This window comes from Borostomias antarcticus (genome assembly GCF_949987555.1).
Source record: "Borostomias antarcticus genome assembly, chromosome: 17".
Classification (NCBI taxonomy): domain Eukaryota; kingdom Metazoa; phylum Chordata; class Actinopteri; order Stomiiformes; family Stomiidae; genus Borostomias; species Borostomias antarcticus.
In genome coordinates, this window is record NC_140250.1 from 15,636,917 (window position 1) to 15,659,928 (window position 23,012).

The window sequence follows — 23,012 nt, forward strand, 5'->3', positions numbered from 1 at the left end:
TGATTGGCCCGTCTCCCTGGAATACTTTCTTTCATTGGTCGAGCGACCTGTCAGTCAGTGGCGTCTACACTGACGAGAAGTGGCACCTACTGCATGCTTGCCATAGATTGGACTTTGCACGAAGAGGGTTTACATTGGGAAAAAATAAACATGGGAAGAATACGCAAATAGAGAAAAGCCGAAGGACCGTAGACATGAGAGTCGCCACTGTGGCCTTTTATGGATGTGCGCTAGGGCTTCTGGCGATGGGCGTGAGAGAGTTGTTGCTGGGATTCGAAGAAAATAGGTGCAGTATGACCTATATGTTCGAGTACCCGGAGTACCGGGTGAGTAGCCTATTGGTCGTGTACAAATTCGGTTCCACGCGGTTTGGTTGTGTACGAATTCGGTTCCACGCGCCTCGTTTCGGTTTCGATGGACTGGACAATAACGTTGGCGCTAAATGCTTGCTTACTACGGACGGCCTTTTTCTAAGGAAACCCGTTTTCAAAATGGGTAGATGCATACATTCAGAAATGGGTTGGTCGGTCCCATAGTGGCTAATTTCACCTGTTAGCACCTGACTCAACCTGTGCAGCTCAAATGTATTTTCAGGGCACTTCCTCATATTGACCTTGTCCCTTGGCTGTGTCATGCACACCGTTTCGTATTTCACTATGAAATGGGACACTTGAAGCGATTGCGGTTGCCCCTGTAGGATGCTGTTTGGCGTAGGGTTCTACATGACCTACAGTAGGACGGGGTTCGATAGATCATCACGTTGTAGGAGAGAGAGAGAGCTTGGTCCTTAAAGGGGTAGTGCGCTATTTTGGACATTTAGCCCTATTTGTGTGTCTACCATGAACCTGAAACATAGAGACCGTAATTTCACTGATCGTTCCAGTATTGAGCTAGCTGCTGTTTTAATGCAGGCTCTCACTGGACTACAATGGAAGTCAATGGGGCATATGTAAATGCATTGCAAAACTATGATAAATGTGCTTTTCTGAGACGGGAAGCACAGGGTGTAATCTTACCAGTCTCAGTATGCTCTCCTGTGAAATGTACTGTATCACAATCCGAATATTTTAGGTGTTTGGCATGACTTGCACATAGTCCTCTGTGAGAGCAGTGAAAACAAGTGCCAGGTGAATGCTTATGTCCAAGCTGCCAGCATGCCATGCCAAACATGTAAAATTATTCAGATTGCGCTACATTTCACAGGAGAGCATACTGAGACTGGTAAGATTACATTCTGTGCTTCTTGTCTTGGAAAACCACTTTATCATAGTTTTTCCACATTTTCAACACATTTATGTATGCCCCATTGACTTCCATTGTAGCCCAGTGAGAGCCTGCATAGAAACTGCAGCTAGCTCAATACTGGAACGATCAGTGAAATTATGGTCTCTATGTTTCAGGTTCATGGTAGACAGACCACAAATAGGGCTAAATGTCCAAAATAGCGCACTACCCCTTTAATAAGTTATCAAATTACTGTCGATGTGATCATTGAGCGTGGTCCTGCCATCCTTTCTCTTATCCAGAGGCCAGATGCAATGGCTTTAATTTAGTTACACCATCATCATTGTTCAGTCTGTTACTGTATGTCTGGAGGCCTGGCCTGTTTGTCAGCTATGCCGTGAGACTGGTTGTGTGTGTGTGTGTGCGCGCGTGTCTGTGTGTGTGCATGTTTGCGTTTATGTGTTTCCACTCAACTGTGAACATGGATTGTTGTGTTTATTTGTCCAGAAGCTGCAGGTGTGTCGTGTGTGTGTGTGTGCGTGTCTGTGCGTGTGCATGCGTGTGTTTCCACTCAACTGTGAACTCTGATTGTTGTGTTCATGTGTCCAGAAGCTGCAGGTGTGTGTGTGTGTGTGTGTGTGTGTGTGTGTGTGTGTGTGTGTGTGTGTGTGTGTGTGTGTGTCATGTATTGCCTTCAGTGTAGTGGTGCATGGCAGTGCTCCATATAGATAGTAGGCCTATGAACTAATGTGGTCCCGTATTCCCCCCAGCGCGTGGTTCTGCCGCGCCGCGTGGCCCGGCTGTACCCGGCCTACGGGCTCTACCTGTACGGAGAGGGCCAGTACGCTCAGGAGACCCGGGGACTCAAGCTCAGTGGTGCCCCCGTCCTCTTCCTACCCGGAAACGCAGGCAGCTACAAACAAGGTGAGCTCCCCACGTCAACACCTGCTTAGGCTCCACCCACTCTGAATTCAGTCGGGTGATACTGTTTTTTTTGCTTCCCTCTGGAATATGTAGGGGTGGGTCGTATACCCACCTCCCTTGTTCTCTGTAAAGCGCATTGTGTTGCCTCTGGGTATGAAATGCGCTATACAAATAAAGCTTTGATTGATTGATTGATTGATTGAATGCAGGCTGAGGCTGGACCAGACCCTATGCTAAGCACAGTCAAGATATGGGCTAATAAAAACAGAACTTCAGGCTTGTATTCGTAAGGCTGTTGTGCTTCAAATAGCTATGCTAATGCATATTTGGGGTTGGCTGGTGAGGAGGCTTCCTCAGTTCCTCTGAAGAATACAGCTCCATGTAGCAGTCTCTAAACGCTGTGGTTCTGAAGGAGTTAAAGACTGTTCTCAGCCCCTTCATCAGAAGATGTGTGTGTATGAGGTGTTTTCTCTCCCTGGTAGGGAGGGAGGGAGGGAGGACACACACACAATGCTAAATTTTCATTGTAAGTACGTAAGTAGCCTTATGGCCCATAGGACAGGAGCTTTTATATATAATTTTTATAGTCTTTGGTATGACTTGGCCAGGGATCGAACTCACAACCTCCCAGTCTCAGGGTGGACACACTAACCACAAGGCCGCTGAGCTGGTCAATTTTCATTGTTCTATAGGAGTTCTGTTGCATCAGCTGGTTTTGCATGTGTTAGACATATAGTAGACATATATTAGTAGCTTGTAACCACTTAGCATACCTCATAAAAGCACATAGTCGTTTATGATTGTTCAACAGAACAACATCTTCATATTCACACCTTTCATGTTTCTCTATATTTGTCAGTATTGCCAATAATAAGCTAAGAGGAAGCTTATGGTAAAGATACCAGAGGTTTCAACTTAACCAGTTTCATGTGTTTACTGTTTTATATATGGGCTATCTTGACTCTGTCCCATGCACTGGCCTCCATAGTTGATCTGATAATCTCCTGTGCTAACCCCTCTCTGAGGTTAGCTGGTGTTAATATCCAGGAGCTCTTTCGACCCTAATCCACACACCGGACAGTTCAGCAAGCAGAGAAAGGATCAGTGTTGACCTAAGCTAAGGTTTAACTTTTAAGGGTAAACAAATAAAATAGCAATCACTGTGTTTTCTAACCACAAAAATAGCCATTGGTTAAGTATTGACCCTCTGTTTCATCTACATACTGTAGCACTCAAATCAAATCCAACTTTATTTGTACAGCGCATTTCATACACAGAGGCAACACAATGCGCTTTACAGAGAGTAATGGGGAGGTGGGCATAGGTTCCACCCCTACATATTAGGGGATATAGCAAAAAAACAGTTTCACCCAGGGGCCAGAAAAGTGAGCTGTAAAAACTCTTCCCTGACGTCTCTCAACTAGAAGATCGAGCAAGCTCCTGGGAAATGTCTGTCTATTGGTTAAGAACATATCCTCTTTTATTATCACTCACAATCTAGGACTCTCTTGTTTTGACAATGACATTAATTGATTTAAACTACAGTACGGAGCTTCATAACCTGGAACTCTCTTCTGTCCCCCCCCCCCCCCCCCCCACCTCCACCACCTCCACTCCCCCCCCCCCCCCCCTCACCTCCACTCCACCCCTCCCTCACCTCCACTCCACCCCTCCCTCACCCCCCCCCTCACCTCCACTCCACCCCTCCCTCACCTCCACTCCACCCCTCCCTCACCCCCCCCTCACCTCCACTCCACCACCCCCCCACCCTCACCTCCACTCCACCCCCCCCTCTCCTCCACTCCACCCCCCCCTCACCCTCACCCTCACCTCCACTCCACCTCCACTCCACCCCCCCCCTCACCTCCACTCCACCCCCCCTCACCTCCACTCCACCCCCCCCCTCACCTCCACTCCACCCCCCCCTCACCTCCACTCCACCCCCCCCCCCCCCCCCCAGCTCGCTCGCTGGGCTCGGTGGCGCTGAGGAAGGCTGAGCAGCTGGATGGGGGGCTCCACCTCAACGTGTTCACGGTGGACTTCAACGAGGAGCTGGTGGCGCTGTACGGGGGCAGCCTGCCACGCCAGACACACTTCCTGCACGAAAGCATCAAGGCCATCCTGCGCCTCTACAAGGTCAGGGGTTAAAGGTCAAATGAGGTCAAAAAGGGGTTCTACGAGGGATTCTATTGCCAAATAATATTTGTTTTGGGTCTTTGTCAACAGTGGTCTTTAGGGGTGCCTTTGGGATCGGGGTAAATCAAATCGAATCCAACTTTATTTGTATAGCACATTTCATACACAGAGGCAACACAATGCGCTTTACGTTAACCCTATCCAGTCTGAGCCCAACATTCCGAAAATTCCAATATGAATATGAATATTTATCCATTTTTTGAAATTTTATTTTTTGGGGGATGTTCATATTATATCACAAATAGCACCACCTTGAAGAGAAGAACCAGGGCCTTCCCAGGATATACATATCTGTATGATTATTTGAGGCTAATCATCCTTTATTAATCATATTTCATACAGCAATTTTTACAAAAATGTAATCCGGCCGCCATACTTTATCAAACAACTGCATTTTCAACCATTTTAATTAACTTAAGAGTGTATGAAATATACACAATGTTGTGGGCAATTCAGAATAGCAGATTGGAAATATCATCTATTGTTCAAAAGTTATGACCATACTAGTGATGAGTGGGAAAACGGAATAAAACAAACATTTAGAATGTTAAAAATGTTTCACATGACCTGTCCTCAAATCCTCCTTCTGAGCCCCTGTGTTGAGGTTTGGTCAGTGAACCAGGTGGCCTGCTAACTGCGCTCCTCTCCCCCGGTCAGGGCCGTGACGCGCCCCCGCGCAGCGTGGTTCTGGTGGGTCACTCCATGGGGGGCGTGGTGGCGCGGGCGCTCTTCACCCTGCCGCGCTTCAGCTCGCGTCTGGTCAGCCTCATCATCACGCTGGCCTCCCCTCACCAGGCCCCGGTGCTCTGCCTGGACACACACCTGCTGGGTAACACACACACACACCTGCTGGGTAACACACACACACACACCTGCTGGGTAACACACACACACACACACCTGCTGGGTAACACACACACACACACCTGCTGGGTAACACACACACACACACACACCTGCTGGGTAACACACACACACACACACACACACACACACACACACACACACACACACACACACCTGCTGGGTAACACACACACACACACACACACCTGCTGTGTATGGAGGCAACACACACACACACACACACACACACACACCTGCAGGGTATGGAGGCAACACAGAAACACACACACACCTGCTAGGTATGGAGGCAACACACACACACACCTGCTAGGTATGGAGGCAACACACACACACACACACACACCTGCTAGGTATGGAGGCAACACACACACACACACACACACACACCTGCTAGGTATTGAGGGAACAATACACACACACCTACTGAGTATGGAGGGAACACTGTGTAACACACACACACACACACACACTGGAGGTGGTGAAATACTGGGAGCTGATGCCTCTAGGAACTCCAGAGTTCTACTCAGCGCTCTCTCTCTGTCCAGAGTTCTACTCAGCGCTCTCTCTCTCTGTCCAGAGTTCTACTCAGCGCTCTCTCTCTCTGTCCAGAGTTCTACTCAGCGCTCTCTCTCTCTGTCCAGAGTTCTACTCAGCGCTCTCTCTCTCTGTCCAGAGTTCTACTCAGCGCTCTCTCTCTCTGTCCAGAGTTCTACTCAGCGCTCTCTCTCTCTGTCCAGAGTTCTACTTAGCGCTCTCTCTCTCTGTCCAGAGTTCTACTCAGCGCTCTCTCTCTCTCTGTCCAGAGTTCTACTCAGCGCTCTCTCTCTCTCTGTCCAGAGTTCTACTCAGCGCTCTCTCTCTCTCTGTCCAGAGTTCTACTCAGCGCTCTCTCTCTCTCTGTCCAGAGTTCTACTCAGCGCTCTCTCTCTCTGTCCAGAGTTCTACTCAGCGCTCTCTCTCTCTGTCCAGAGTTCTACTCAGCGCTCTCTCTCTCTGTCCAGAGTTCTACTCAGCGCTCTCTCTCTCTGTCCAGAGTTCTACTCAGCGCTCTCTCTCTCTGTCCAGAGTTCTACTCAGCGCTCTCTCTCTCTGTCCAGAGTTCTACTCAGCGGTCAGACAGCGGTGGGCCGGCCAGGAGGACGACCTGCGCAACGTGACCGTGCTCTCCGTCGGGGGCGGTTACCGTGACTACCAGGTGCGCTCTGGCCTGGCGGCGCTGCCCTGCCCCGACGACCCCGGAAAGATCTCTCTGGTGGTGAGATGACCAATCACACTGTCTCTGGTGGTGAGATGACCAATCACACTGTCTCTGGTGGTGAGATGACCAATCACACTGTCTCTGGTGGTGAGATGACCAATCACACTGTCTCTGGTGGTGAGATGACCAATCACACTGTATCTGGTGGTGAGATGACCAATCACACTGTCTCTGGTGGTGGGATGACCAATCACACTTTCTCTGGTGGTGAGATGACCAATCACACTGTCTCTGGTGGTGAGATGACCAATCACACTGTCTCTGGTGGTGAGATGACCAATCACACTGTCTCTGGTGGTGAGATGACCAATCACACTGTCTCTGGTGGTGAGATGACCAATCACACTGTGGGAGCTCAGGAGAAACAGCTACATTTAAATTTTTTAGCACACAAATATCATCCACCATTACAGTAATAATATACATAATACATTTTCTGAGGTGGGTGCAAGAAAGACAAGAAACCCTGAGGGGCTTATGGAGTGTCTCCCTTGGTCACCATGCTTAATTACAATGAATGTAAAGTAAATAAATAAATAAAAATGATTAGAATGACAAAACAGAATAAAAACATTATTATTAAATGAGGCATGAGTGTTGGTTTACCTCGTTGTCCCTCCTTGTTCTTTCCCAATCTCACCGTCTCTCCGTTCATCTCCCGGGCGAAGGCCACGGCGGTGCCCAGGACCTGGGTGTCCACAGACCACCTGTCCATCGTGTGGTGAGCGCAGAGGCCACGCCTCCCTCGCAGTTTCCGCCAAGTGTGGCACAATAGGCCTTCGCCTCACTCCCTCTCTACTGTGTGTACTCCAGGTGCAAAGAGCTGGTCCTCGCTACCGTTCGGGCCTTCTTCGATCTCATCAGCCCGGAATCAGGACAGGTGAGCATCTGACACTCTTGGTTCGAAGAGCTGGTTGCTTTGAAGCTTCGATACTTTTCCTCAACCCGTTTTCTCCATAACCATAGATCTGAAAACACAGCGATAGGTCAACGCATTAGAAGTACTATAGAAACTCAGTCTCGTCTTCCTTGTAAGTATTCGTGGTTTTGAAGGAGAGGGGCGATGGAAGTGGATGTGGAGCAGGTGTGTGTCCTCCAGGTCTGTTCGGAGAGGGTGCTTATAGGGCTGCACGATTATGACAAAAGATAATAATTGCGATTATTTGCTTCAAAATGGTAATTGCGATTAATAATTGCGATTAATATTTCAAAGTAATAGCTTTAGCTCTGCACAGTTTGCATATGACCTGCTGGGCTTGAGCGACATCATCTTTTTCTTAACCACTCAGCGGGAACGCATGTGATTGGTCAGACAGCATAAGCGCCTGTGATTCGTCCGTGTAGTCCTAGCACAAAGCAAAATTATTAATCACATTAATTGCGGCCTTTTGCGATAAGTTAATCGCGGAGGTCATAATCGCGATTTCGATTAATTCACGATTAATTGTGCAGCCCTACAGTGTAGGTGCTCAGCAGTTAAAGTCATGAAAAGAATTTCTCAGAGTGGTAAAATAGCGCCACTCCTGTATCATTAAAAAGGCTGAGGCTCAAGTCATGCTTTATTGAAGTGCTGCTGACGCGTTTCGGCCTAAGGCATTCATCAGCGGGGTACAATGAAAGTGTTGGCGTCAGCTGGGACCGACTTGAGATCTCTGTCGCTTGTAAATGGTAAATGGACTGCTCTTATATAGCGCTTTTATCCAAAGTGCTTTACAATGAATGCAATGCAATTTGGGGTTCAGTGTCTCTGCCCAAGGACACTTCGACATGTGGACAGGAGGAGGCGGGATTCGAACCGCCGACCCTGCGATCATTGGACGAGCCGCTCTACCACTGAGCCACAGCTGCCCCAAACCTTGTCTGCTTGTTGAGGTGACCTTTCCCGTGTGTCTCAGTTCATAGAGGACCCAGAGAAAAGGATGTCCGTCCTGAACCATCACTTCATCAGACACCCTGTCCGCATGCTGGACGAGATGCAAGAGACCTCCATCTCCTTCACAGGTGTGTGTGTGTGTCTGTGTGTGTCTGTGTGTGTGTGCATGCGTGTGTATGTGTGTATTATTGACCGTGGTTGTGTGTCTCAAGCCACTGTAAGGAACCGTAGAACCGTAGTCCCTAGTCTCCTCACCCCCTTCATGTTCTACAGGTTCTCCTGAGGTGTGGACTGAGGTGAACACACTCCGCCTGGACTACACCACCCCTAAGGTAAACCCACATGGCAAGTTACAGGAAATTAACCTCGGCGATTTCCTAGCATCGGACGCAGGCATCGAACGCAACACAAAGGCTGGAGTGGAGTCTGATGGTTGAAGGTTGACGCAGACACTGACGGACACAGTGGAGTCAAGCCGTCACATTTAGATGTGCATAATGTCTTCATCCATCGTCTGAACCTAAATGTACTGTATAACTTGTTGTCCACAGGAAGGGCAAGTCAAGTACTTCCTGTTTGCACTGTCCAGTCGCAGGAAAGCCTACAGCCACTTCTACTGCCGTAGCAACAGCCTGGTGAGAGGAAGTGAAATGATGCTCGGCTACCAAACAACGTGTGTAGTCCGTGAGACTGGCAAGCGAGACTAAAACTACAATAACCATGTTTCCCTCTAACAGGAGATGACCAGCTGGGTGTACGGCTGTACACAGAGGAAGGGACCCATGTGGTGAGTCCGTGTTTAATTTTCCATCCATCCATCTTTCTGTCAGTTCTGTCGTTTCTCTTCCTCTTTTTCTCCGCGTCCGGCTCCCTCTCTTCACACTGTTTTACATCCTGGTCTCTGATCACTCTTCCGCTCAAACCTAACCCTCCTTTTCTCTCGTTCATTCTGGGAATGCGTTCTCCCTCTCTCCTCAGCGTGAGCGGAGTGGATCTGTCCTTGGGGACGGAACTCCTACCAGCCTACAAGGTAAACATCTCCTTGGCTCCTCCCCCTCCCCTCAGGCATGCCGTCTAAACCTGCCCAGCTCCCACACGCCCCCATCTATAGCTCCGACACGCCCCCATCTATAGCTCCCACACGCCCCCATCTATAGCTCCGACACGCCCCCATCTGTAGCTCCGACACGCCCCCATCTATAGCTCCGACACGCCGCATCTATAGCTCCCACATGGCCGCATCTATAGCTCCGACACGCCCGCATCTATAGCTCCCACACGGCCCCATCTATAGCTCCCACACGGCCGCATCTATACTGTAGGTCCGACACGCCCGCATCTATAGCTCCGACACGCCCCCATCTATAGCTCTGACACGCCCCCATCTATAGCTCCGACACGCCCCCATCTATAGCTCCGACACGCCCGCATCTATAGCTCCCACACGCCCGCATCTATAGCTCCGATACGCCCCCATCTATAGCTCCGACACGCCGCATCTATAGCTCCCACATGGCCGCATCTATAGCTCCGACACGCCCGCATCTATAGCTCCCACATGGCCGCATCTATAGCTCCGATACGCCCGCATCTATAGCTCCCACACGGCCCCATCTATAGCTCCGACACGCCCGCATCTATAGCTCCCACACGGCCGCATCTATACTGTAGGTCCGACACGCCCGCATCTATAGCTCCGACACGCCCCCATCTATAGCTCTGACACGCCCCCATCTATAGCTCCGACACGCCCGCATCTATAGCTCCCACACGCCCGCATCTATAGCTCCGATACGCCCGCATCTATAGCTCCGACACGCCCGCATCTATAGCTCCCACACGCTTGCATCTATAGGTCCGACACGCCCGCATCTATAGCTCCCACACGCTTGCATCTATAGGTCCGACACGCCCACATCTATAGCTCCCACACGCCCGCATCTATAGCTCCCACACGCCCACATCTATAGCTCACACACGCCCGTAACTGATCAGTTTTTTCAGTGAACATCACCTTACAAGTAGAGTACCTTGGTGTGCGATACTTTTTCGTTATAAGAGCCACCTTCTCTCTCTCGAGCCCAGGGTGAGTTCAAAGGTCACAGGTCACAGGTCACGTTGGACCAACAACTCCACTCGGGCCAAAATCGCTTTATTGATAAAGGCTCCTTGACAGATGTCATGCATATTACAGTACATCAAGAATGAATTACACACATGGACACACCATTCCCTGCATAGGCCTACACACATCACAATCTGGTCACGCTTTAGGTGAAGTGTAGCTTATGAAGCTTTCACACAGCCTCCAGAACACTAAAGTAAGAATGCAGAACTGCTCTCTCCTAGTGGTCCAAATAGGAAACACACAGTCTCCAATATAGGAAAATAACATTAACATTACTTTTTTTAACGGATTTATCAATTCACCTTGTGAGGCATAATATGTTTAGATATGTTTGACGACCCTGTTGTAGCCCTTTCAGAGTGATGACTGTGGACTCTGTAATGAACGGTCACGCTCACGCGTGCTCTCTCGGTCCAGGTTCTGGCGCTGACTCTGGGTGAGCTGACCACTGTGTCCCATCTGGTTGTTGGAGCCTCAAACCTCAATGGCAAACAGGTGTGTTTGGTTTTCTGAAAGCGTTACCCACAATGCTATTGAGTTGTTGTTCCATGTCGCGGTCAACACGTCCTGTAAACTGGACAATCTTCTGCCTCCATCAAAACCGAACCCTCTGTCCCCTTAAATCTCACTTTATTTAACACCCTAGCATGTCCTAATGTCCTATTCATAACTTGTCACTTCTTTACCATAACCAAGACATGTGACATGTACAGCAGTAAATAATCCCTGACAATATGTCCTCTGTGTCCTCTAGTTCACGGTGGAGTGTGAGTGGCAGAGACAGGAGTCTCAGACCATCTCTGTCCCCGTCCCTCATGTCCTCTCCTTCGGTAAGTCTGTCTGTCCCCTCATGTCTCCCGACTCCACGCCTGACATCTTTCATGAAGCAACTAGCAACGCTCATAGCACCCTGTCCCCGGTCCTCACTGGTCTCACCTGTCGGCTCTCTCTCATGTCCAGGGATGACTGTTAGCGATGTCACTGTCAACTCCTCCGGACTTCTCCACACTGTAGAGCTGCAACATTTTCACCAGGTATCTCTCTCTCTCTCTCTCTCTCCTTCTCTCTCTCCCTCTCTCTCTTTCTCTCTTGTTCTCTCTCACACTGTCTTGTTATCTTATCTACATAACATACATTTATTTTTCCCCAGGTATACCAGGCCTTCAGAATCAACGTTGTAAGCCACTGCAAGGTTGCTAAAGGTACTATTCTTTTTTTTTTGAGGATGGAATATATATATATATATATATATATATATATATATATATATATATATATATATATATATATGGACATAAGCACATGGATCCTACGCCTGTGTCGAACCAATCATCGACCCGCTGCTCCCACAGGAGCAGGCCGAGTTCCAACGTGGGAGATCGACCGTAGATTAAGTCACTTTTATGACTCGACATCGAGGACAGCTTTTTGGCCAAAAAGAAGGCCGGAGCAGTCTTGAAAGACCTGGCGGCTGCCTACGACACCGTATGGCACCGCGGCCTCACCTGCAAGCTGCTCCGCCTGCTTCCGGACAGGCACATGGTCAGCATGATCATGGAGCTTGTCCGAGACCGCAGCTTCACCCTCACCACCGGTAGCGGACAGCGAAGCAGGTTGCGATGCCTTAAGAACGGCGTCCCCCAGGGATTTGTCCTGGCCCCCCTCCTTTATGGAGGAGGGGCCAGGTGTAAAGGCCATTTACACCTACGACCTGCCGAACACAGTCTCCAGGAAGTACGCCTACGCAGACGACCTTGCGCTGGTGTACTCAGCTGGAGACTGGCAGGCCGTGGAGGAGACCTTGAGCCAGGACATGCAGACACTAGCGGCATACCTTCGGAAATGGAGATTGAAGCTCAGCGAGGCAAAGACGGTGTCGGCGGCCTTCCACCTTAACAACAAGGAAGCCAAACGTGAGCTCCAAGTGCACATCGATGGAACACTCCTGCCATGCAGCGCCGAACCAACCTACCTCGGCGTGACTCTGGACAGGTCGCTCACGTTCTGCCGACACCTCGAGTCACTGTGCCAGAAGTTAACAGCTCGTGTGGCGTTGATGAGGCGACTGGTCCAATCAGGCTGGGGCACCGGCGCAAAAACACTGCGTACAGCAGCCCTAGCCCTGGTCTACTCCACCAGGGAATATTGCGCACCAGTGACGGTCGTGGATGACGAAACAGTGACGTGGCTCCTGGAGGCGAGCCCGGATATATAGCCCGGGTGACCCCTCACCCAGGCTCGGGGTGGTAAAACGATAGCCCCTCGGCCCCGAGTCCGGGGGGGAAAGGTCAAATCAACCAACCTACCCAAACGAAGAAGAAGAAGAAGAAGAAGCACATGGAAATGCATTTTTGTGATACACGCTGGTTCTCTCTCTTCCAGACAGGCAGCCCAATGTGTACAGAATGAAGGTGCCTTGGTTTAGGGAGGACTCACTCACCACTGCCAGGTAAGGGTGGGCTCTCTGTCAACTTGAGCTTTTTCTTTCCTCACACCGACCCTCTGGAACCGTCTTCCAATTGACCTTAGACAGACTTGCTCAGTGGAAGTGTTTAAGGCTAAGCTAAAGACCCACCTGTTTTCTGTTGTATATGTGTCTTAAGAATGTATTGTGTTGTTTTATTGATATTGTGTTGTTTTTAATGTATGTTTTCACTTGCCTTTTTAGCTACTCTGTAAAGCACTTTGATTGAAAATGTATGAATAAAATACTGTATAAATAAAATTATTATTATTATTATTAAAGTCGCACTGAAACGGACGTTTGAGATCATCTAACGTCGTAGTTTGACGTATTTCCGAAGCAAACAAGCTATGAGGGTGGGACATATGTTTAGAGGAATTTGATTGGAACATTGACAAGTGGACGGGTTTTAAGAACTTTAGACAGATTCGATAGAAGGATAGCGTTGATTGACGGGTGGATGTTGTGAGATTATTGGCTAAAATCTAAGGTACCTGTTGTCGTCATTGCACGTGACCTACCGTTTTCCAGGAAGTAAGAAATTATATACTTTTATATAAGATTACAACAAAAGTAGAATTTTGTAAATTTTTTGGCATACATCGCTGAATAGGTGAACACTATGACCAATTATGTGAACCAAAATGGGACACAATGCTTTTTTCATTTCAGTGCGACTTTTAAGTTAATCATTTTTCATTTTTCGCTCATTTTCCACCATAACAATTCTGGTCTCTCTTCATCTCTCTCAGTGTTCCCTCGGTAACAGAGATATCAGGCATGCTCCATACAAGTCGTCCTGACAACACATCAGGTGTACTCCTACAGCTCCACACTGCCCCCAACTGCCAGTACAAGGTACTGCTGCTTAGTGCACTTTGACACAGGCTGCCATGCTGAAATAGTGTCTGAAAATGAATTTTGACTGCAATAACATAGAAAAGGCCTTTTTATATGCCAAAAGCCTCTTTGAGTTGTACAATATCTCATTCTTCCATGAGTTCAACAGTCAAACCATCACAAGGTTCTTTTTCTTACTGTAACTCATCTCCAGGTATCAGTGAGGACTTCATTTCCCAGGGTGCTCGGACAGGTGAGATCCTCTGCGGGCTTCTGAGGAAATACCGTACATCTCTATGGCCAGCACCCTTTCTGCAGTCGGATCATGCTGGATGAGGGATGACCTCGAGGAAGGAGGAATGGATTTAGAGTGCTCTCTCTCTCTCTCTCGCTCGCTCTCTCTCTCCTCTCTCTCTCTCTCTCTCTCTCTCCTCTCTCTGTCTCTCTCTGCTCAGGTTCTGAGGTTCTGCGGGCCGGTGCTGCCCGTGTACACGGCTGTAGCGCTCCTCCTTGCCTGCGGGGGGCAGATGTCCTCTATCCTGAAGACGGGGCGCCCCCTAGCGATGAGCCAGGCTGTGGGAAGAGCCCTGCAGCCCCACAAAGTGGACCTACCGGTCTACCTGCTGCACCTGCTGCTCAGGTGAGCCACCAAGAGGCTAACATGCTAACTAGCTTACAAAGCTAAGAGGCTAACATGCTAACTAGCTTACATGCTAATTAGCTTGGACAGCGATATTTTATAACCCCTATATGGGCAAGGGGTATCATGTTTGATGCCTAGTCATGACAATAGGTTTACACATATATATTATATATACACATATATATATATAAAATAGATATTTTCTCCTGTTCTGTATCTATAAGTCTTGTTTCTCTCTACTCCCCCTGTTGGGCCTCAGACATCGCTGGGTCCAGGAGGGCTGGTCAGCTCTCTACCTCCCACCCCTGGACGCCCTCCCCCCCTCCTCCCCAGATGGTACCTCCCAAACAGGCGCGGCCCTACCCGAGGACTGGCCCCGCCTCCTGGCCCCCCTGCTGTACGTCCTGGGGGCGGCGGTGGCGTTTTGGGGCAGCGCGGTGCTCCGCCTCTCCCTCCGCCTGCTCTCCTTCCTATTGGCTCCCGTGCACAGGTACGTCGTCTGCTTCCAATCCAATCCAACTTTATTTATAGAGCACATTTAAAACAACAAGAGTTGACCAAAGTGCTTTCCATTTCAATCAATACAAAAAACACAGTAGACAACTGTGCTTGCATTGAGTTTGACCAATCTGAGAACTCAGTGAAAGGAATAGCTGTTTTAATAGTGTGTGCGTGTGTCTGTGTGTGTGCACGTGCACGTGTGTGCACGCGTGTGTGTGTGCGCGTGTGTGTGTGTGTGCGCGCGTGCGTGTGTGTGCATGTGTGTGCTTGCACATCCCCAGACCCTCCGTCTCTCGAGACTGTGGGACCCTACGCCCGCGGACACAGCTCCTGCTCATCCTGTCTCTCAGCGTCCTGGGCGGGACTTCCTGTGGAGCGCTGGCCATCGCTGCCGCCTTCCTGCTCTACCTCTACAGGGTGGGTTTGAGGAAATGCACTTTCAGAGCAATAATCAAACCAGGGCGTAGGATGGATCTCTCTAGTGTTCATGCAGGCATTAGCCTTTCTGTGGTCGTCTAGTAATGTCTCTTCCTGTCTGGTGTTTGTCTCCAGGTGCTCAGACTGCAGATGACAGAGAGGTCGTTGAGTCACATGCTGAACCTGGTAGGATCCGCAAATTACTACTTGGACATCCAAAATCTGCAGAATATTTGATAGTCGTTAAACATGAATTATATCGGTACCACTTTACATACAGTAACAGCTCGGTAATAACAGGGTAATACCATGGCAATTATCCATAACTAGTAGTAGTTACCTGAATAGTTACCAGGATAATACCATGTTAATATCTACATTATTACTAGGATATGACCAGCAAATACCAGTAGTTACTAGTAGTAGTTACCTGTGTAGCAACCCCCAAATCCCTTCCTAGTATCCTGGTTAAGCCCATGATTTGTTACATGGAAACAGAGATGGTTTCTATGTAATAACATGGAATCTGAGCTGGAAAACGTTTTTTATTAAATTCCACGGTTTTATCCTTCGTATTCTGAGTACCCAGAAGCTCTCATGACAGCAAGAACTTCTGGGAACAAGCTATGATATTTGTGAACTGAACACCCATGAGAATCTGGTCAGATTTTAATTTTCACCCTGTTATTACCGAGCTGTAATGTGAAGTAGTGCCATTATACAGTATGAACAGCCTCATGGATTCTCTCAGGCCCCACGGAGGCAGGGAGAGCCCGAGAATGGCAGTACCGACAGCAAACCTGAAGAGTGCGCCCCCCTGCTGTCGGAGTGTGTACTGCAGGATGTGAGAGACGACCTGCAGCTTCACCTCAGCCTGTCCACGCTGCTCACGCTGCCGCTCGCGCTCAGCGCCCCATCACTCATCCACTGGGCGCGCAACCTGAGGTAACCAGGGCCAGTCAGGTAGTTCCTGAGGTAACCAGGGCCAGTCAGGTAGTTGGGTAGTACTGCGTACACACTGACTTGTTTTGTTTATTCTGTGTGTGTGTGTGTGTGTGTGTGTGTGTGTGTGTGTGTGTGTGTGTGTGTGTTGTGTGTGTTGTGTGTGTGTGTGTGTGTGTGTGTGTGTGTGTGTGTGTGTGTGTGTGTGTGTGTGTGTGTGTCCCCTTTTTGCAGGTATTCTACTCAGTTGGACCCGGACCCCTGCTGGCCACACACTGTGCCTCTCCTTTTTGCAAATGTGCTGCTCATCAACTGTAACACTCTGAAGCTCAGCAACAGGTAAACACATACACACTCACTTTTCTTCCACCTTTATTTATACAGTATCTGTTTGTAATGTAAATATGATGTGTCTTGATCAGAAATATATTGTTGTTTTTGTGTTTTGTTTGCGTGTTCCAGTAAACTCCTGCCTCTAACATCCCACTTCCTGTTGCCCATCTCCATCGCCATGGTGACCTTCTCTCCACTCCATCTGTACCGAGTCACCTACTTCCTGTTGGCAGCCCTGGGTCTGCTGACCATTTCCTGTCTTGTTTGATGCCGGCTGGTACCTGCCCTGGGCCTATCACAATCCAACGGTCTGGGCCTATCACAATCCAATGGTCTGGGCCTATCACAATCCAGCGGTCACAAAGAGCCTGTGGGGGCTCCGCCCATAAGCCAGACCAGCCCGGGGGTGACCCACCTGGTCATTCCATCAGGAAGGTAAACACGGCTGCCCTTGGGCAAAGCCATCATCAGTCCAAGCCCAAATACTAAATCAACCCCTAAGGCTTACCTGCTTGGAACGTGAGGTCTGAGGGGTTTTTACAGGTGTGAGGAATGTGCTGATAACTGTTACTCACCTCCTGGCTGGTTAGACCTTCCTCCATGTCATCTGCCCAATCCACTCAGATCTCAGCAAAGGCATCAGGCTGAGGGATTGATTTGGGACGGGGCTGTACCTAGTTTTGGGAACTGCCTGTCGTGTGTGCATCAAAAGGTCCCATTTGCAAGGATGTACAAAGTGATCTCCCTACCGCCCTGATTGTCAACATGACTCCCATGGAAATCTACGACGTTGTTCACAGCTCTCGTCAGAAAGCTAGGTGTGATCAGCCGCACTTGATGAAGGACAGTATTGTTACCAGAGATTATCAACAGGGTTTTACTCGCGTTATGTTTCATATTTATTTGTTACTGCTGTAATTGGACATGCTGTATTTGTGGTATTAGTGATATTGAGTGAATGTGTCACTAGCTTTTGGACTTCGGCCGTCACCATCAACTCACGTGGCCGTGCACGTCCAGGGCCGTCTTGCCCGAAAAGCCACAGTCTTACAGTCCATCTGAAACAGAATCCCTCCCCGTTCTCAACTCACAATCTGGTTTCCTCACCTCCTTTGACGTGTACAGTTGCTCCTAGCCTTAAGCCACCCAAATCCAGGTCATTTAACTAGAACTCCTTCTACACACTGTAAAGACTCAGCTTACTATCAAGCCATCGTCGTTATCAGGAATGTGATCATATCTCAAGGTCAGGGGCTGAATGTGTGCTTGGAATGGTCTCAGACGAATGTACAGTAACAGGATTTTCACCAGTCTGGGTAATGGATGAAACAGATTACCAGAGCTTCTTTGGCAAACAGGGTTGCTGTTAAGCACTGTTAATAGTTATGTTAAAGGACAGGGTTTTAAACCCAAATAGTTTAGGCCATAAAACAGACAAGATAGATAAACAGACTTTTTTTCTCCATTGATCCGGCGAGTCTGGCGAGTATTAGCAAGCTTTAGGGGGACAAAGTGAGCACCTGCTATTTGCCTTAATGATATACTTCAATTTTTCCAAACTGTTGACTGTTTAAGTCCGACTGTACTTTCAGGTAGGTCAACTATCTCTTTGAGATGAGGCTTGATGTTTTATATCAGCACGGAGCTGTCGTGGTTTACTATAATGGAAATTAACTTGGTGAATATCTCCTAAACTGGTAATGAACACGTGTCTGTTTCGCTCCTGACTCAACTTGGCCACTAGAGGAGCTGTTGCTGATTGGACTGTAGCTCAGCGTGTCAGTCATGTACCTGACTGGGGTTATGAACGGCTTCATGTCTAGCCATTAGCATGTGGGGGTGTGGAGGTTTGGACTTTCGGTTGTCAATGATGTGATTATTTAGTGTGTGTGCGTGTGTGTGTGTGTGCGCGCGCGTGTGTGTGCGCGCGCATTTTGACGCTCACCAGCATCCCTCTTTATTATCCCTCAGTTGACAGCTAGTGCCTTTCTGCTGATAAGCCCCTCCCACCCCCCAACACGCATTCGTTGTCCTACCTGCCTATCATGCGAGACACTTCCCCTTCGGGCTTACGATGTCACAAAGACCAGCATCTCTGGCGAACACTTGGCCTCGGATGTTGTCTGAGATCTGCAGTACAGCAGGAACAAGCTGGCCTCAGTGGCATAGGAATCACAAAAGATTGTCTGGAAATATTCACTCAAATCCTTTGAAAGGTGTCAATGCTCTTTCAGTAGCAAAACTTTACCCAAAACATACTGCATTTTAACATGCCATGAGAAAGGTTGGTTTTAAGGTTTTAACATGCCATGAGAAAGGTTGGCAACATTTTATAATAACAATCTGTTATTACACCACCGTCAGTCATTAATAAGCTATTAGTAGATAATGAACTAATCATGAACAAATCATTTGTATACATTTGTAAATCATTTATAACTAAATTTGTATATTATTTTAAAATTATTTATACATTATTTATAACGCTTTATCAACATTGTACTTGATTTGTTCCTTATGTTATTTAATGTGTAGGAACACATTTGTGATTTTAAGAATATTCTTAAAATTATTAAAGCTACATGTATTGATTTTTTTCATGGTTAACAATTGTGTTAAACATTTAGTTAGAATATAACTCGTGAGTCTTTATTGCAGCCCAAAGCAGTTCTGAATCTCAATAATTTGTTAAACATGAAAAGACGTCTAGTAATTGCTTAGTGTCTGTATTTAAGACAGTTGAATAGAGTCACTCCACTAGTATAATATCCGTCTGTGTCACCAGTTAGCTGTCTTCTCGGTAGTGTAGCTGGTTAGGATGAGGTCTGTCATGCAGGAGACATGGGTTTAAATTCACCCCTCGGAAATAACAAAACACAACAAAGACGAGATCAGATCGGTCTCACTGGTGCCGTTTTACCCGGATTAAAACACAGCTGGGTCGACAAGTCAGATTGCTCAAAACGGGAGTAAAAAGTCCACAAATAATTTAGAAACATTAACAGATATTTGTAAGTAATGAATAGTCTCCACTAGATTAGGGCACACAATAACATCTGCAAATGATTTATAGATATTTGAAAAATATTTTATAAATCATTTGTTAATTTGTATTTACCATGAACAAAAATTATACATGTAGCTTTAATCAAAGAATATTTTCTTAAAATCATTCACAAATGTGTTCCTACACTTCAAATAACATTATTTAATGAATGATGAACAAATCAAGTACAGTGTTGATAATGCATAAGGCATAATGTATAAATCATTTGGAAATGTTAAACAATTTTAATTGATATAATAATCACTTACAAATGGTTTGTTCATGATTAGTTTCATTATCTACTAATAGCTTATTAATGTCTTATAACTGATCGTTATTCTAAAGTGTTACTGAAAGGTTTACCTTACTGTACAGTAATACGTTAGCCTAAAGTCAGCTCTACACTTTCACTTCTCTTCACTTTGTTTTTTTGTCTTATGAATTAACGAAGCTGTACACAAAGTAGCTACAAAATAGCCTATAAATGAAAAACCTCTACATCTTAACTGGCAGTTTGTCCAGCTCTCGGGACCAAAAACACCCTCAGACACCTGCACGCATGCGCACACTCACACACACACACACACACACACACACACACACACACACACTCACACACTCCACAAAGACACTCGTGTCTCCTGCACTGTGATTGTACTGTATCTGCACCTGTATGACGTGTTTGAGTACATAAGACGTGTCGTGGCGCTATTACATGTCCAGCGGTGTGTCTCTGTTCGCTGCAGTTTTAGTGCTTTTGAAACGCACATACTCTGCCTCATTCCACATGTGAATTGTGAACAGATATAGCTAAATCCTGTGGTAAAACTCGTTTAAATGACCGTGTTTTCTATGAATCTGAATGTGGTTTATTTTGGTGTTCACAGTGACTGTGCCGTGACTTGAAGTACGATGGACAGTTCATCCTCACGCTAACCCACCGGACAGGGAAGCTCCTGTTTGTCTAATATAAACTTAGAGGACTTTCCTTAACTCCTTCACCTGAGTGCATCATGCTACACCATTAAGTTCATTGTTGCTTCTTAACCGTTATTCCCATGCATTTACGATTGGAACTTGACTTCACAGAGACTCTTCTCTGACTGCCTAGCTCAGCTGGTTACAAGTAGCCTAACTACAAAATATTGGCTGATAACCATATTCATTTTGTCTCAAATATGTTGAGGCTAGAGGAATCCTCTCAACCATGTCATGAAAGATTTTTCACAATTGTGCAGAGATTAGTGCCGAGTCACAGAATCATACGTGTTCAGGAATCGGTAATGCTTGTTTTGACAAATTGAATGCAGTGAACTAGCTAATAGCTCATGTTCTCAATACTGTACATTGACAGTTTGTTATTGAAAGCTGTCACCTGTTGTGACGTAATAGCATATTTAATTGCTTGGTGAACATCCAGGCAAGTGTTACATTGTGTAGTCTGTTACAGATGCAGTCTGTTTCTACAAATGTTAAACCTTCAACATCCTATCACTAGATGGCCCTAAACAGTCTTCATGATCTTTGCTGAAACAAAAAGTAGTTCCGCATTTCACTCAAATTAAACCCATATTTGACCCCATCTAGGGAATCTGTTTTTTACAGCTGGGTTTGGGGTGGAGTACTACTGATGGATATTGGCATACCCAATTCTCAGGTTTAAGAATTGTCCTAACAAAAAAAAAATTGCTTTGGTGTTTTTATATTTTTCACATTTTTAAAAATTCTAATGTTAATAAATGGAATAGTGTGCATTTGTAAGCATTATTGCTGTTCAAATAAAAACGTGAGAAGCAATGACAGCATCCATGTGCATCATTTTACCTGTTACACACTCAGGGATGCACACCTGTATCAAAGTTGACTTGTAGATGATGTGAAAATGCTCTCATAAAGACAGAACCAGTACTTATACTAATATAATACTAGCGTTGGGCTACTTAATCTCTCAACTGTACCACATCTGTATGGCCACTAAGGGGCTCTTTGCCTCATTTATCACTACAACCTCTGCGACATTATGTGAATCACCACCACCACCATCATCATCATCATAATCATAATACATCATCATCATCATTATAATACTTTATGACTCCTGCACCCATGTAAGCTTTATGTCAAATGGAGGTGTGTGTGTGTGTGTGTGTGTGTGAGTGTGTGTGAGTGAGAGAGAGAACGCGTGCGTGTGTCTATTGTCTTCACATTATGCACGTTTATTAATTTTGGCCACATGTTAGCACTACATGCTCTGAACTGAACAGTGCTAAGTTACTCAATTAATACATATGTTGCTACTGTTAATTTTGCCTTATTGCACACACGGGCTACACACTATGCTGGACGGGTCTAGAGCACCTTTAAGTCAACGCCCACTTCACACCAATATCAACAGAGAAGACTCGGCACGCGCATCAGGTTATTATTATGTATGCATTTCAGAATGACTTGTACGCGTCTCATCGTCAACTGATCTGCGTTAATTAAATAGTCTACGCCATCTTACGCTGCATAGGTTTGGCTGGAGACCTCGCAGGACAGGGCTGCATCTGCTGGCGGTTTCTACTGTAGGCTATGGACGGATGAGGACAGTCGCTCAGGAGCGAAAGCGCATTGCGATATAGAGAAAAGAACGGGGGCATTCATAAGACACCAAAACACGACACGTGGAAGAGAGGATGTTGACGTTAGCGAGCATCTCTGATTGCTGTTGCTTAAATTCGAGAGGGCCGACTACATATTTTAAACTAAATTCGGGGCTGACCATTTCAAGCCAGCTGTGCTGCTAACCGGAGAAGGAGAATGGGATACGATCGCGGTACGTGACTCAAACCCAGCCTAAGATATTTATCACCCGGAGACCTGGGCTCCTATAACGGTACCCCGCCCGTCAGTACGGATTGCACCGGAGCAACAAATTCATCGTGATATCCTGTAAATCATTGAGCTGCGGAGGAAGCCTGCGTGGTCACCGCTCCTCGCCTCAGTAGCACCCCTGCGCAAAAGGTAAGTCGTAGCCTATCACCAAACTCATCCCCGACGGACGATATGGTTTAGGCGTCGATGCTGGCCATATGGACACAAATCTTTATAGCCAAGCCGCAACGTTGTCTCGCTGTAGCATGTTTAGGTGTTACCAGTTTGCAATTCAATTGATTGATTTAAAAGCCTGCCACACGTCGATGCGATTGCCATAAAGAAATGACGTAGGGAATTCCCACAGTAACCCAATAGCGAGCAATGACAGCTGCACATTCTGACTGTGGCCCTAGGAATCAGCCATGTGCTTAATTGTATGCGTAAGATGGCCTCTACAGCATTAGGGTAGCGTATTATTGAGAAGGTTGGCTGATAGT

The 23,012-nt window shown here is 47.1% G+C and overlaps 1 protein-coding gene across 1 annotated transcript; it reads left to right on the forward strand.

Moving 5' to 3' along the window:
* Nucleotides 1-194: 194 nt before the first annotated feature.
* pgap1 (post-GPI attachment to proteins inositol deacylase 1) lies at nucleotides 195-21,387 on the forward strand (the record flags this gene model as incomplete). Its single annotated transcript, XM_084452238.1, has 26 exons — nucleotides 195-326; nucleotides 1,995-2,148; nucleotides 4,109-4,284; nucleotides 5,002-5,173; nucleotides 6,309-6,466; nucleotides 7,138-7,190; nucleotides 7,283-7,349; nucleotides 8,365-8,470; nucleotides 8,616-8,674; nucleotides 8,894-8,977; nucleotides 9,080-9,126; nucleotides 9,321-9,372; nucleotides 10,888-10,965; nucleotides 11,225-11,300; nucleotides 11,431-11,504; nucleotides 11,621-11,672; nucleotides 12,853-12,919; nucleotides 13,687-13,792; nucleotides 13,989-14,027; nucleotides 14,230-14,414; nucleotides 14,677-14,907; nucleotides 15,200-15,335; nucleotides 15,471-15,521; nucleotides 16,087-16,280; nucleotides 16,512-16,616; nucleotides 16,740-21,387. 26 exons carry the CDS (start codon nucleotides 195-197, stop codon nucleotides 16,876-16,878), a joined length of 2,793 nt encoding a protein of 930 aa, XP_084308364.1. The 3' UTR covers nucleotides 16,879-21,387.
* Between the last annotated feature and the right edge of the window lie 1,625 nt (nucleotides 21,388-23,012).